Here is a 17,180-nt window from a genome sequence, read left to right on the forward strand (position 1 = left end):
CAAAGATGAGGTGACTTACCGAACAAAAGCGCTGGCAGGTCGATAGACACACAAACAAACACAAACATACACACAAAATTCAAGCTTTCGCAACAAACTGTTGCCTCATCAGGAAAGAGGGAAGGAGAGGGGAAGACGAAAGGAAGTGGGTTTTAAAGGAGAGGGTAAGGAGTCATTCCAATCCCGGGAGCGGAAAGACTTACCTTAGGGGGAAAAAAGGACAGGTATACACTCGCACACACGCACATATCCATCCACACATACAGACACAAGCAGACATATTTAAAGACAAAGAGTTTGGGCAGAGATGTCAGTCGAGGCAGAAGTGTAGAGGCAAAGAAGTTGTTGAGAGACAGGTGAGGTATGAGTGGCGGCAACTTGAAATTAGCGGAGATTGAGGCCTGGCGGATGACGAGAAGAGAGGATATACTGAAGGGCAAGTTCCCATCTCCGGAGTTCGGATAGGTTGGTGTTGGTGGGAAGTATCCAGATAACCCGGACGGTGTAACACTGTGCCAAGATGTGCTGGCCGTGCACCAAGGCATGTTTAGCCACAGGGTGATCCTCATTACCAACAAACACTGTCTGCCTGTGTCCATTCATGCGAATGGACAGTTTGTTGCTGGTTCATTCGCATGAATGGACACAGGCAGACAGTGTTTGTTGGTAATGAGGATCACCCTGTGGCTAAACATGCCTTGGTGCACGGCCAGCACATCTTGGCACAGTGTTACACCGTCCGGGTTATCTGGATACTTCCCACCAACACCAACCTATCCGAACTCCGGAGATGGGAACTTGCCCTTCAGTATATCCTCTCTTCTCGTCATCCGCCAGGCCTCAATCTCCGCTAATTTCAAGTTGCCGCCACTCATACCTCACCTGTCTCTCAACAACTTCTTTGCCTCTACACTTCTGCCTCGACTGACATCTCTGCCCAAACTCTTTGTCTTTAAATATGTCTGCTTGTGTCTGTATGTGTGGATGGATATGTGCGTGTGTGCGAGTGTATACCTGTCCTTTTTTCCCCCTAAGGTAAGTCTTTCCGCTCCCGGGATTGGAATGACTCCTTACCCTCTCCTTTAAAACCCACTTCCTTTCGTCTTCCCCTCTCCTTCCCTCTTTCCTGATGAGGCAACAGTTTGTTGCGAAAGCTTGAATTTTGTGTGTATGTTTGTGTTTGTTTGTGTGTCTATCGACCTGCCAGCGCTTTTGTTCGGTAAGTCACCTCATCTTTGTTTTTATATATAATTTTTCCCACGTGGAATGTTTCCTTCCATTATATTTATGTAGATTCCTGTAGCCAAATGTAAATGGGGCTACCTCTCAGTAGTGTTCCATATTATGGAGCTGTGTATTTAAAATTCTAGGATTATTAAAGCGGTTCTAAAATGAATAAAGTAATTTATTTACGAAAATATCCTTTCAATTTTTAAGTATGCAAGAGAAGATAGTAATCAATCAATTAGGTGCTCATCAATATTATGTATACGAGGGGGGGGGGGGGGGGGAGGGTGAGCAGGGATGAGTTCACTTCTGTTTACACTTTATTATTGGCTAAAGTATTTTGTGGATTAGGCCTATATCTACATATCTACAACTGTATAATTATCATATTTACTATTTTTCTAGTGTTTTTTTAAGCAGTATGACATAAATTAAGCTTATATAACAAACAGTTCAGAACAATTCCATTATAAAGTTCATTCATTTTTTACCTGGGCCCTACCAACAGCAGAGCTCCAGCCTCCTCTGGAGAAAAGTAAGCTTTGCATGACAGGTCACTGCCAAGTAACATAGATTGAAAAAACGTAGGCTTAATAGGGTGTGCGATCACCACATACAACAGTGCATGTTCTGCAATAAGCTGCCGTGCTGGCTACAAAGTTGGGAATGAGCTCTTGTGGCAAGGCATTCTGTTTCTCCACCAGTGCAGTTGACAACTGCTGGATGATTGTTGGTGCATGTAGACGTGCTGTGATATGTCTCCCCAATGCATCCCTCATGTGGTTGATTGGATTTAAGATGGGGAAATGGGCAAGCCAGTCCATTCAGCGAATATTCTCCCATTCCAAGAGCTCCTCCAACTGTGCTTTTTGATGCAGCCGTGCATTGTTATCCCTAAAAATGAAATCAGGGCTGAGTATACTCTTGGAAAGACACACATGGGAAAGGTGTACAGTATGACACTAACTTTGACTGGTGTGTGTACCATATTCAAAATGTGGAGATCAGTACACTCATGCAACAGTATGCCTCCTCTTGCTATAACATCTGGACCACCAAATGATTATGTTTGACAACAATGAATGAATTGTCAAATGATAAGAGGTAGGAGTATGCAATGCATCCAGGGACATTTCAAATATGATCATTTTGTTCCTTCAGTTATTATAGTGTGGTAAGGCATGATGATGCATGTAGGTATGAGCTATATTACTTGGTAGACACACATCGTGTAAGACATGGTTTCGGCCTTAAGTTGTGCTCACCAGTGTACATTCGAACCTGAATTTTGTATTACATTGCTATTAAAATCGGGTTTTAGCCCGGTTACAGTATCAAGTACTATGTAGACATTGGTGCCATTTTTAAGTAACACTAGACGTGAGAATTTTCCTTGGATGCCCCTGCCGTTATCTAATACCACATCAACATTTTCTTTCTCCAATCTTCATGACAAACATTACTCTCTTTAATTAATGGGGATAGCATTCTTTCCTGTCTCTAATTAGAACTTGTCTTATTGGACCTATGGAGGGATAACTCCAGCCTAAAAACCCACACGTGCAGGCCACACCCACTCCACTACCATAGTAATTCCTTCATATGTGTAGTATACAGACCTATTAAGGAGGTCATCAGTGACATTCTTATGATATGAAATATGCCAAAGAGTAACTTTTCCGCTTACTGTTGATGACACAAATTTATTTGTAAGTTCATAGTATTACTTTCAAAATTCCAAGCCTTATTCATCTGTGTTGGTTCTCAGCTATCAATTGCTCAGCTCCACAGCTACATTTGTGTTAAATGTACCAATCACTCAAGTTTTTAAGAGTTTGCAACTTTACCATACAAATGACTATATTTCACAAACTGTTTCTATGGCACACCAACAACTATGCCATTCATCTTGACTGGAAATCAGTATCCAGATTTTTTTTTCAGTAGCTGTTTGAAAATTCAGTACCAAATATACGACTTTTCACTAGAAAAATGCTCATATCAGAGCACAAAAAAGGCAAATATGCCCCTGCTTAAAATACTCTGACTGAAAACTGAGGTACTGGCTGCATGTTCTACCTTCCTCAGCACCTGTAAAAAATTTTCCAAAAATTTTGGCTTTAAACATATTCACACTCTTTTTTAACATGCAGCTCACCTCTCACTCCCATAAACTAGCCAATCTGTAGCTCACTCATATCCACTAGTTCATTGCTGTAAGTCACTCAACCCATTCAGTCCCACTTGCCCATTCTCACTCACTCATTCAACCCAACTCATTGTTGTTATCGGTTTGAATCTCTCTAATTTTGTCACTGTCTCCTATCTCACAGCCACAGGCTCCTCCGTTCTGTCCTACTGCTACTGCCTCCTCTCACTATCACTGTATCATTCTTGTTCTCTCTTAATGCTGCTGTCAGTCATTTCTTCCCATTGCTCCTGTCTCTTCTCACTGTCACTACCTCTCTCTTCCTCATTGACATTGTCACAGACTCTGTCTCTCATTCTCACTGGTTCTCAGACACTTCCACTTTCTCCTTTTCTTTATTCCTCTCCCACTGGCACTGTCTCCTTCACTCTTTTCCTAGTGCTGTTCTTCTCTCATACTGCCATTGTGTCCTTTGCATTTTCTATATCACAACCACTGTCTACTATCTTCCAGTACTTCTTACTTTTCCATCTCTTGCCCACAGCCACTGTCTCTCTCTCAGATAAAAAAGTATGAGTATGTTCACATGCTGGAAAAAAAATTATAATGTGCTGAGGAAGGTGGAATGAGGCAGCTGGTGCCCCACTTTTTAGTCAGAATCTGTTAAACAGGAGCATATTCACCTTTTTAGTGCTCCAACATGAGCATTTTTCAACTGGTTTCTTTTCCTTCTACAGCAGAGCATGGCATGCATATGAAAATAACTTTATAGATCAGTAAAATGACGATAATTTACTTACGTGAAATTTACATAACGCAAAACTGACATGTCAGACCATATTTTTTGGTCACAAAAATTTTGTATGTGTTTCAGTAATACAATATTGGGTTCCCAGAACTCTTCTGGTGATAACAGAGACACCTTACAGCATAGCCCTGCATGCTGCATCACTTTATAAACTATTTTTTACTTCATACCAGATTTTATATGCGTATTTTAAGTTCAAAGTAGTGCAACTTTGACATCTGTATCTCAGAAATGGATAAAGATATCAAGAAAACTTTTTTGGTTTCTCCTCGGAACTGCCTATGATCTAAATGGTACCTCCATTAGACCCTTCAGGTGCACCATAACCACATTTAATGCAACAAAAAGTAACCAATTTGCTCATCGTAAGCTGGAGAAAGTGGTAATATTCAAACTTTTACCCTATATTATAGGTTAGTTACAGTAAAACAATCCTTCTGTTGGCTATACAAATCATTCCTAGCCCAAGAACTATCCAAAATACTTGACCCTACTTTTCTCTCACACATAGAACCTGTTGTATGAGCCCCAGAAAAATACCTTTTTTTGTGTGTTGTGCTGTGAAACGTATTGGTAGCATGTGTTGTTCCATGCATACCGATTATATGATTACTGTTATCCACAGTTCTTCCTCTGTTACTCAAGGGTTAACTATCTTCCATTTGTTCCTATATTAGTATTTTCTGATCCCTGGTATTAGTATCATGTACATTCCCTTTCTTTTTAATTCACTTCATTTGTTCCTTGTTCTTCATATATTCTCGTGGCTTGGTATATGCCTGACATATATATCTTTTGCCTACTACTTCTATTTGCAAAATAAATCTGATTGATGAAAACTTATCCACTTAACATTTAGTTTTACGTTTTTGGCTCTCTTTGTATTTGTATAATGTAGCTGAGTACAATAATTAACTATGTTGTAATTTATCTTTTTCACGCACTCTCAGTATGTTGTGTTTTCAGTTATTTGTGTTGTTGCTTATTACGTACTGACAAAAGAAATATAGAGATCAATTCTCATTTATCACACATTTTGCAACATTAAAAAGATGTTTTTGCATATATTACTGATTTTATTTTTTCAATCATTCCTTTTTACAGAGGTTTCAGTAAGGAATTTGATCCATGTATTACTGAAATTGTTGGAGCAACACTCGAAATATATAAACAGTCCCGAGCTAACTTACTGCCAACCCCAACAAAATCTCATTATCTTTTCAACCTCAGGGATTTTGCAAGAGTTATTCAGGTAAGGTAATGTAGTGATTAAATGCAGTACCGTTGTTTGTTAGAATGAAGTAAGTGCCCTTGTAGTTTTAATGACACCAAAGAAAGTGTGGCTGTAGCTGGTGCACAAAATGTAATTTCTGTTAGAAACATCAGTACACAATGGATTAGTCACCCTTTCACTTCTGTTTATCATATCAATTATCAATACACAATGGATTAGTCACCCTCTCCTTTCTGTTTATAATATCCATTATACCTGATGGACAGGGTGAACAGCAGTCTGTGGCGATTTGCTGGTGATGGAGTGGTGTACAGGAAGGAATTGTTGTTGGGTGACTGTAGCAGAATATAAGATGACTTTTTGGTGTGATGAATGAAATCTAGCTATATATATATATATATATATATATATATATATATATATATATATATATATATATATATAAAAAAAAAATGTAAGTTAATGCAGATGACTAGGAAAATAAACCCATAATGTTTGAATACAACATTAATAGTATGCTACTTGACACAGTCACATTGATTTAATATCTAGGTGTAACAATGAAAAGTGATATGAAGTGGAATGTGCATGTAAAAATTTTGGTGAGGAAGGCAAATAGTTGACTTCAGTTTATTGGGAGAGTTTTAGGGAAGTGTGGTCCATCTAGGGAGGAGAATGCATATAGTATACTAATGTGACCCTCTGTTGAGAACTGCTTGAATGTTTGGCATCCCCACCAGATTGGATTAAAGGAAGACATTGAATCAATTCAGAGCTGAGCTGCTAGATTTGTTACTAGTAGATTCAGTTGACATGCAAGTATTGCGGAGATGCCTTGGGAACTATAATGGAATCCGCAGAGGGAATGCGACATCCTTTATGAGGAATGATGTTGAGAAAATTTAGAGAGCTGGTATTTGAAAGTGATTGTAGAACAATTCTTCTGCGGCAATTTAAATTTTGCCTAAGGACCACGAATGTAAGATGAGGAAAATTACAGCTTATACGGAGGCTTATAGAAAATCATTTTTTGCTCGCTCCAGTTGTGTGTGGAACAAGAAGGGAAATGGCTAATAGTGGTACATTGTACCCTCCACTCTACACCATACTGTTGTTTGTAGAGTATGTACATAGATGTAGATATAGAATATTGCTGTCAGATTATACAAGATTTCAATGTAGTTTTTTGTTGTAGTTCTGTGTAACAAAAGTAATTCTAAATGAAACATTATATCACCAAAGTTTTCATGTAAAATTAGACAAACATTTAGTTTCACTTAAGTCTAGTTTCTTAACCTATGTGTCCAGAGGCACCTCCAGGCTGACTTTAATTTGTAATTGTGATTGCTACACATTACTGAGCAAGCTGCTGTAGTCAATGATACTTGTACTTATCAAAGAAATCACAGTACTGAACAGTTTGTACATGTAACAACAGACAATTGAAAGATAATTTTTTACCAATGAATTAGTTACATGAAGGCATGTGCAATAATAAAAAGAAGGTAGCGTTACCAACATTTTACATGTACTGTAGCTCCTGTACCTGACAAAAAAGTGAAGGACCCAGCAGACAGACATAAAGATAACTTCGTTCATGTATACATCAGCAATGTGCATGTAACTAAGTAGAGCAGCAATTCTCTGTGATTGGTAAAATGGTCAACAGGGTGCATCAGCGCTATTCATGTTCAATGTTACTGTCAGGCCTGATATGGTATATGAGGGGTGTGAGCAGAATTGGATGTTGAGTGATCACTGTGGAGAACAAGGAGACGCCGCATACTTGTTTGACACATCGTTTTCAGCACCTGACAGCGTTTGAGGGTGGATCTCCAGTTGTTCAGAAGGTTGAATTATGCAATATCCAGATTTGGGAGGCATTCTGATATTATAGTGGTCTGATGTTGGGCTGCATGGTTATATGAGGGCAGTAAAACTCATTGTCAAGGTTCCAGTCAGCCATGTCTGATCACCACAAGGGGGTGATCTCTGTACTGTGCCCCAAGCACCCCTTCACATATGTGTTTGCCTTTTGAGGACAGGTAACGGACTCTCTGCAACATTCTGTGTCATCCCACACATCTTTGTTTGCAGACTAGCAGCAGCCAGACTAAGGAATGAACACTTCATGCATAGGCTGCTATTAGCTCAACACAAATGGGTGTGTTTGGAATGATGTTGTAACAGGGAGGTATGGACTGCTGGTGAATGGCATCATATTGTGCTCAGTGATGAATCAAAGTTCACCAGTACCCTGGATGACAATTATCTGTAAGCACTGTGGCAACCTGGGGAGAGGTTGTATTACTGTGATACTATTTTTCATCAGGACAATGCTCACTTTCGCATATCACCTGTCTCTATGAACTGTCTGCATGACATTGAGGTACTCCAGTGGCCAGCAAGATCCCCAGATCTGCCATGATAGAACATGTGTGGGGCCAGCTGAAACATGAACTCCATCTCACTGCCAGTATGTACAATATTGAGGACCAGTTACAACAGTTGTGGGCCAGCTTGCCTCAGGAGGGGAAAAAAAAATAGAGGGAAACATTCCACGTGGGAAAAATATATCTAAAACAAAGATGCTGTAACTTACCAAACGAAAGCATTGGTATGTTGATAGAGACAAAAAACACACAAACACACACACACAAATTAAGCTTTTGCAACCCACGGTTGCTTCAACAGGAAAGGGAGAAGGAGAGGGAAGGACGAAAGGATGTGGGTTTTAAGGGAGATGGTAAGGAGTCATTCCAATCCCGGGAGCAGAAAGACTTACCTTAGGGGGAAAAAGGACAGGTATACACTCGCACACACACACACACACACATATCCATCCGCACATATACAGACACAGGCAGACATATGTAAATGCTCTCTGTCTGTTAGAAAACTTTCTATTCAACCGCGTATGTCATCGGATAGACCGAAAGCGCGCACTTTTTGGAGCAAGCGACAGTGTAGAACTGAGTGGAATGTCTTTTGAAAGTAGAGAAATGTGGCATCAGCCTGGAAACCGGTATTCAGAGCCTGTTGTATATCATGCACAAAGAGGGCCAGCTGTGCCTCGCATGACTGCTGTTTCCTAAAATTGTGCTGGTTTCTGCAGATGAGCTTCTCAGAGCCTAGAAAGGTCATTATGTCTGAACACAAAATATGTTCCATGATTCTACAACAAATCGATGTCAGTGAAATTGGACGGTAACTATGTGCATCTGATTTTCTACCCTTTTTATAGATTGTTATGACCTGGGCCTTCTTCCAGTCCTGTGGAGCTTTCTGCTGTTCCAATGACCTCTGATAGATGATGGATAAGAATGGTGCTATATCTGTAGCATAGTCAACATATAATCTCACAGGGGTACCATCTGGGCCAGATGCCTTCCTGACATCTAAGGATCTTAACTGTTTTACAATCCCAGATACACTAAACACTATGTCAGCCATCCTTGTGTTTGTTTGATAATTGAAAAGGGGAATGGTGCTGCAGTCCTATACCGTAAACAAGTTTTTGAAAGCTAGGTTTAGAATTTTGGCCTTCTTTTTATCATCATCCGTTACATTACCCATACTGTCAGCAAGGGAAGGTATTGAATTATGTAGATGGCCGATGAATAGGTTTGCATAGCGTGGTACTATGTGGATGCCCTTTGCTGTACCACATGTTTCTTATAGGTGATACTGTGGGGTCCTGCACACTCATCGCTTATAGGGTGCCTAAAGGATGCTGCACTCTCGGATAGATATACAACAATTCAAGCAAATCACATTAATAGTTTTTATTACTATAAAGAAGATCGAGAATACTTAACTTTGTATTTAAAACGGTGTTGCAAGTGATGGGTGACATGCAATGTCCATACAAGCAATGACGATGAATTATCAATAACTGCTATCATAGCGCTCTCTGCTAGGCTGCATCTAGTACTGTGCAGCTGTGGCTGGCAGGAGCAGCATTTGTATTCCTTTCCTGTAAAAGCCGCTGCTGTCGTGGTGCGGTCCTAGCCAGTAAGCTGTTGGCTGTCATTGTCTCACAGCCTTCTCTCCTCTTGTGTTCTTCATCTCTATGCTGGCACTTGTTGATATGCCAGAACATACCTTACCCCCAAAGCAGTGGACTGTCATCATGTAGGGAGTGTGACCATAGCAGGGGAGGCAGGAGGGTGGATGCCTTGCATGACTGCAAGCTTTGGCTGCAGGGGATGTCAAGCTTCTGGTTGTACCCCACCATCTGGCCTGCTCTCTGGCAGAAATGTCCGTGGAAAACAATCAGGAGGGTATGTGTCCACCTCCTGATGCCAGGAACTAGATTAAGAAGGTGGCAAATGCTATGGTATGGGCAGTTCCAGCTCTATCAGTAGGACGAGAGGAGGCGTAGTAGGCGAAGTCTCCGTCTCCATGGGGTTGTCCCGCGGTGTGGTAAGGACACCCTCTGGCGGCTGTTGTGGCCATGCTGTCGTCTGAACCTGTGAATCTGGGGGAAGAGACGCAGCAAGATCATTGTGTGCATGAGAGAGGCGAAGTTCAGTTTGATGTCGGCACTGCAAGCATATGGACCTGAAATAAGGTACACGTAAGTGCAAAGTCATAGACAATCTCACCTTGTGCCCACCGTCTGATGGCTGCTAAAAACCCTGTAAAAGGGAATATTATGCAATGAGAAGCGATACTTGGGGCCTTCCTTCAGTGCCGGATGCTGAGGAGGGTGGAGCAGGTGGAGCAATGTCCAATGGTGGCAACCATGAAGCAATTCCACAGGCGATGGCCCATCTTGTGGGTGCGAACAATATGAGGCGAGAAACAGTTGTAATGCTTGATCACTGGTGACTGCGGGGTGAAGGTTGGTCACCTGCCACTTAAAGGTTCTGACAAAACATTCTACTTTGCCGTTTGACTGTGGATGGAGCGGTGCACTAGTTAGATGCTGTATGCTATTGTGTTCACAGAATGTTTGAAAATTCATTTGACGTGAACTGTGACCTGCTCTCTGACACTATTACTCCAGGTAAACCTTCAAGGCAAAAAATAGAGGACAACACCTGAATTGTGCTAGTGACATTGTTGAGTTCATTGGCTCAGCAAAAGGAAGCTTACTACACGAGTCAACCACAATCAACCATTGAGTGTTCCAAAAAAGGTCCTGCAAAGTCTATGTCCACACATTGCCATGGCAATTGTGACTTAGGCCAAGCAGAGAATTTTTTTGGTGGAGCGGACTGATTTTCCACACATGCATATGGGTGTCCAAATCCTGTCAAGTACAGTGTCGATGTGTCAACTGTTTCATACAAACAATCACACAGTGTCCTTGGTGAAGTAACTGCAACACTTCCTTTTGCAAAGCTTTAGGGATCAACACAAGTGACTGTCTACATCATTTTGAACAAGAACTACATCTTTCTGGACAGTGAGGCTATGCTGATGTTCAAAGTATCAGTGCAGGACAGAGTTCTTTACGCTATTCAATGAGTGAGGCCAAGATGTGGGAATGTATGTTAGCAAAACGTTCAAATCTGGATCAGCTTCCATGGCCTGTGCAATTTTCTTATAATTCAGTGGAAAAGACTGAAGAAATTCAGAATCCTGAGCATCGATGTGACAACAAGATGCAGCAGAAGAGTCAAAGCCTGTATGAGGGCCAATCAGTGAAAGTGGTTCCGCATTACCATGTTGAGCTATCGGACAATACACAATCTCGTACTGGTATTGAGGCAACAACAAAGCACATCTTTGCAATTTTTGGACAGTTTGTACAGGAACTGGTTTCATTGGAGGAAACAAAGACTACGAAGGCTTGTGATCCATTACTAAGTAGAATTTTCTGCCATACAAGTAGTGGTGGAATTTGATGACTCCATACACAATAGCCAAAGCCTCTTTCTCGATTTCTGAATATGACACTGAACTTTTGATAACACTTTTGATGCGAAAGCAGTAGGCCTGTCTTTATCACCAATTCTGTGTGAAAGCAGTGCACTGACTTCATAAGAGGAATACAACTGGTTTGTCAGGATCAAAGCGAACTAAGCATCGATCACTGAGCAATGCATCTTTAAGTTTTTAAAAAGCTACTTAACACTCATCTGTCCAAACAAAGGGGACATTCTTTCAACGCAAGTGATGCAGTGGAGCTGCATTTGTGCAGCGTTTGGTATGAACCAAATATAATAGTTCATTTTCCCTAAGACTGACTACAATTCTGTGACTTGCAAGGAAATGGCAAATCTCATAAGGGTAACAAATGTGACTGAAGGGTATGTACACCTTGACTGTTTATGACATGACCAAGATACTGTCACTCAGGTTTTTAAAAAATCTCATTTGTCCAGTCTACACTTTAGTCCTGAATCAGATAACATGCAAAGTCCTGAATCAGATAACATGCAAAACAAAGCATGAAAATTTGCAATATGTTCTTCAGGTGAATGACCTGCTACGACAATATCGTCCAAATAGTTTGAACAGTTTGGCACTTGTGCAATCACCTGTTCCAAATACAGTTGGAAAATGGCGGGTGCAGAAGTCAAACACAAATATTGTCACATAGAAGAAGGTGCAATTAGATGAATGATGAACACCAACTTCACTTAACGAAGGTTTATTCAGCACTTGCACATGCAAGAGGTTGGAACGAACTGCCTCCGGCCAGAGCACATACAGTATATATGCAGCTACAGAACATTCCAGTACAATGATTCTTGATATTTGTGGATACTTCTAGAATGTATTCAAACCAAATACAGAAATTAAAACTGTACAGTCCAGGTGAGTTCTGAACTCACGAACCTCCATGCATCTGTTTAGTATCATAACCACTAAACCACAGTGCTACTCAGCTTCTTCTGTGACATTGCTCCCTACTTAAGAGAACAGCATCTCCATGTTACATCCTCCTAGTCCGAGAACGAGTCATCAGTCCTGCTTACTCCTACTCCTGATGACTGATTCTTGCTCTGGCGGTGATCTTCTTAGAACTTCTTTTCCTGCTATGCTCTTCGTCACCTTTCCGCTGGGTTGCAAGATCCTTATAGGATGTCATTTGAAGGACGTGGACCGCATCTCTGATCTTTTGTCATTTTGTGTCCGGGTCAAAATCTTCTACTTCATAAGTAATGTCAGACAACTCTATTACAACCTTGTTGTTGTTGTTGTGGTCTTCAGTCTAGAGACTGGTTTGATGCAGCTCTCCATGCTACTCTCTCCTGTGCAAGCTTCATCTCCCAGTACCTACTGCAACCTACATCCTTCTAAATCTGCTTAGTGTATTCATCTCTAGGTCTCCCTCTACAATTTTTACCCTCCGCGCTGCCCTCCAATCAGGACATGTCCTACCAACCGATTCATCCTTCTAGTCAAGGTGTGCCACAAATTCCTCTTCTCCCTAATTCTATTCGATACCTCCTCATTAGTTATGTGATCTACCCATATGCCTTATAAGGTCCAAAGTAGCGCCTGAGGAGCTTCTCAAAGAGACCAACCTTCTGAACAGGAGTGAAGATCCAGACGAGGTAACCAGGCTGGTAGACAGCAGGGCGGTGACTCACATCATACCTTTGGCGATTTTTTTTCTTGAGCCTGCAGCATGCGGAGTCAAGCTAACTACCAAGCTTCCTTATCTCTGGTTAACATCTGGCTAATGTAGTCATCGTCCATATCGTCAGTATGTAACGGAGACACAGTGTCCTTCGTCGTAGTCGCCTCATGCCCAGGCACCAGGAAAAATGACGTAAATCCTGTGGTGTCTTGTTTGGCGGTGTTGTAGGCAAACGTCATGAAAGGTAGCGCCTCACCCCAGTTTCTCTGCTCAACATTGATGAACATTGATAGCATGTCGGCCAAGGTCTTACTAAGGCATTCATTAAGCCAATTAGTTTGCAGGTGGTAGGCAGTCATCAGGTGGCGAGTAACATTGCACCGACGGTTTATCTCTGTCACAAGATTTGATTGCAAATCTTTACCACGATCCATAATTAACGACCTTGGGGCACTGTGTTTTAACACAATGTCTTCCACAATGAATTTGGCTACCTTAGATGCTTCGGCTGTTTTCACGGCTCTTGTAATGGCATAGCATATCAGATAATGAGTGCAAACAATAATCCATCTATTGCCACTAGCAGATGCTGGGAATCGTCCAAGGAGGTCAATCCCAACATGCTGGAAAGTGTGTTTTGGCTGGTGGAATTGGTATCAGTCGGCCAGGTGGTTTCTGAGGAACTGCCTTTCTCCTCTGGCACTCCCAACGGTGCAACACATAGTGGCGGTAACTCCTAAATAAACCTGGCCAGAAAAATCTCTTGCGGATTCTATTGTATGCCTTAATAAATCCTAAATGACCAGCCCCAGGTGTGTCATGGAATTTCTGTAGAACATCTAAGCGCGTGTGTTTAGGAATCATTGGTAGTCACCTCTTTCCAAATGGATCAAAGTTTTTCTTGCAAAGTAATCCATTAACTGCCTGAAATTGTCCTTTCACATCATCTGAGCAATTTAAGGCAAGCATAATTTGAGATATCTTGGTGTCCTTCTTCTGCTCAGCAGAGAGATCCTGGAGTTCAGTGAGAGAGACACTATCTTCATCAAAGTCTTGATGGTCTTGCACAAGGTTTTCTGAGAGACAGTTGGCATCTTGGTGTTTCCTCCCACTTTTTTACACTATGGTAATGTATGTCTTGAAGGCATAGTGCCCACCTGGCAAGTCGTCCTGTTGGATCCTTAAGACCTGACAACAAACAAAGTGAATGATGGTCTGTAACAACTGTGAATGGCCTTCCATAGAGTTGTTGTTGTTGTTGTTGTTGTTGTGGTCTTCAGTCCTGAGACTGGTTTGATGCAGCTCTCCATGCTACTCTATCCTGTGCAAGCTTTTTCATCTCCCAGTACCTATTGCAGCCCACATCCTTCTGAATCTGCTTAGTGTATTCATCTCTTGGTCTCCCTCTATGATTTTTACCCTCCACGCTGCCCTCCAATACTAAATTGGTGATCCCTTGATGCCTCAGAACATGTCCTACCAACCAATCCCTTCTTCTGGTCAAGTTGTGCCACAAACTTCTCTTCTCCCCAATCCTATTCAATACTTCCTCATTAGTTATGTGATCTACTCATCTAATCTTCAGCATTCTTCTGTAGCACCACATTTCGAAAGCTTCTATTCTCTTCTTGTCCAAACTATTTATCGTCCATGTTTCACTTCCTGACGGCCTTCCATACATGGCTACACTCCATACGAATACTTTCAGAAATGACTTCCTGACACTTAAATCAATACTGGATGTTAACAAATTTCTCTTCTTCAGAAACGCTTTCCTTGCCATTGCCAGCCTACATTTTATATCCTCTCTACTTCGACCATCATCAGTTATTTTGCTCCCCAAATAGCAAAACTCCTTTACTACTTTAAGTGCCTCATTTCCTAATCTAATTCCCTCAGCATCACCCGACTTAATTAGACTACATTCCATTATCCTCATTTTGCTTTTGTTGATGTTAATCTTAAATCCTCCTTTCAAGACACTGTCCATTCCATTTAACTGCTCTTCCAAGTCCTTTGTTGTCTCTGACAGAATTACAATGTCATCGGCGAACCTCAAAGTTTTTATTTCTTCTCCATGAATTTTAATACCTACTCCAAATTTTTCTTTTGTTTCCTTCACTGCTTGCTCAATATACAGATTGAACAACATCGGGGAGAGGCTACAACCCTGTCTTACTCCCTTCTCAACCACTGCTTCCCTTTCATGTCCCTCGACTCTTATAACTGCCATCTGTTTTCTGTACAAATTGTAAATAGCCTTTTGCTCCCTGTATTTTACCCCTGCCACCTTTAGAATTTGAAAGAGAGTATTCCAGTCAACATTGTCAAAAGCTTTCTCTAAGTCTACAAATGCTAGAAACGTAGGTTTGCCTTTCCTTAATCTTTCTTCTAAGATAAGTCGTAAGGTCAGTATTGCCTCACGTGTTCCAGTGTTTCTACGGAATCCAAACTGATCTTCCCTGATGTTGGCTTCTACTAGTTTTTCCATTCGTCTGTAAAGAATTCGTGTTAGTGTTTTGCAGCTGTGACTTATTAAATTGATAGTTCGGTAATTTTCACATCTGTCAACACCTGCTTTCTTTGGGATTGGAATTATTATATTCTTCTTGAAGTCTGAGGGTATTTCGCCTGTTTCATACATCTTGCTCACCAGATGGTAGAGTTTTGTCAGGACTGGCTCTCCCAAGGCCATCAGTTCCATAGAGATACTGTCAAAATTTTCACATGGCTCAGATCACAGCAAGACATTCTCTTTCTCTAGTTGAGTAGTTTCTCTCAGCTTGTGTTAGTGTCCTAGAAGCATAGGCTATAACCTTCTCTTTTCCACCCGAAATTTGCACCAGAACAGCACCGATCCCATACCCGCTGGCATCTGTGTGTAGTTCTGTAGGTGCTCTCTCATCATACAGACCTAGTACAGGGTCAGTCATCAGAGCTTTTTGCAGCACGTTGAAAGAATCTTGTTGAGCACCACTCCAGATAAATTTAGCATCAGCTTTTAACAACTCTTGGAGTGGCCTGGCTTTGATACAAAAGTCTTTGATAAAATGACAGTAATAAGATTCAGAAGGATGTTGGGTGTAGTAGGTACTGGGAGATGAAGAAGCTTGCACAGGATAGAGTAGCATGGAGAGCTGCATCAGGACTGAAGACCACAACAGCAACAAGAATATAATCCGAGGAAGCTTCTCACATCTCTAATACTTTTAGGAATAGGAAATTCCGTTATAGATTTCACCTTTTCTGTGTCTGGCCGCACACCTTCGTTTGACTCAAGGTGTCCAAGTATTTTGATTTCTTTTGCTCCAAAGAGACACTTTCTTGGATTAAGTTTCAGTCTGCCTTGTTGGAGACACTTAAGAACAGCCCTCAGTCTTTTTATATGTTCATCAAATGTCTCTGAGAACACTATAATGTCATCTAAATAACAAAGACGCATCGTTCACTTCAGGTGCCTTAGAAGATTATCCATTATCCATTCAAAAGTTGCTGGTGCATTACACAAACCAAATGGCATTACCTTAAACTCATACAGGCTCCCAGGGGTGATGAATGCAGTTTTCTCGTGATCAGCCTCATCTACTTCGATTTGCCAGTATCTTGAGTACATGCCATGGTTGAGAAAAACTTAGCCCCCTTCAGACAATCTCATGTATCATCAATTCGTGAAAGAGTCTAAATGCCCTTTTTAGTTATCTTATTAAGCTTCCTGTAATCAACACAAAAGTCCCAACTGCCATCCTTCTTCATGACAAGGACCACTGGTGATGACATGGGCTCTGCGAAGGCTGAATGATGTCATTCTTCATAATTTTCTCTACCTCATCACGAATTATTTGCCGTTCCATTGCTGAAACACAGTATGCTCTCTGGCTTATTTGTTGATGGTCTCCAGTGCTAATCTGGTGCTTCACCATTGATTTGTCTAATTTTCTCTTTACCTGTGGATTGTCACATTCAGAGAACTCTTGAAGAATGGCAAGTAGCTTCTTCTGTTATTCGTTTGTGAGATCTGGTGATAGGTGATGTTGGTGTGAGCTATAGCTTTCAAAAGATGCACCTTCAGTAGTCACAAACAAGACTTTCTCCACATCTTGAATGAGGACCATTGGCAGAAATTCTTTCTAGCCCCAGAGGGACTCTATAACACACATAGTGTTGAAGCTTCTGATCTGATAACTGACAAACCACTCTCACCATTAGCCTGCTCAGTTTCTAC

At 41.2% G+C, this 17,180-nt stretch overlaps 1 protein-coding gene across 1 annotated transcript in view; it reads left to right on the forward strand.

Moving 5' to 3' along the window:
* Positions 1-17,180, forward strand: part of LOC124596265 (dynein axonemal heavy chain 7) — a 1,038,560-nt gene that overhangs the window by 521,687 nt on the left and 499,693 nt on the right. The window contains 1 exon segment of the mRNA XM_047135340.1: positions 5,289-5,436. Within this exon segment, the coding sequence (XP_046991296.1) occupies positions 5,289-5,436 (148 nt within the window).

Source organism: Schistocerca americana, chromosome 2, assembly GCF_021461395.2.
Source record: "Schistocerca americana isolate TAMUIC-IGC-003095 chromosome 2, iqSchAmer2.1, whole genome shotgun sequence".
Classification (NCBI taxonomy): Eukaryota; Metazoa; Arthropoda; class Insecta; order Orthoptera; family Acrididae; genus Schistocerca; species Schistocerca americana.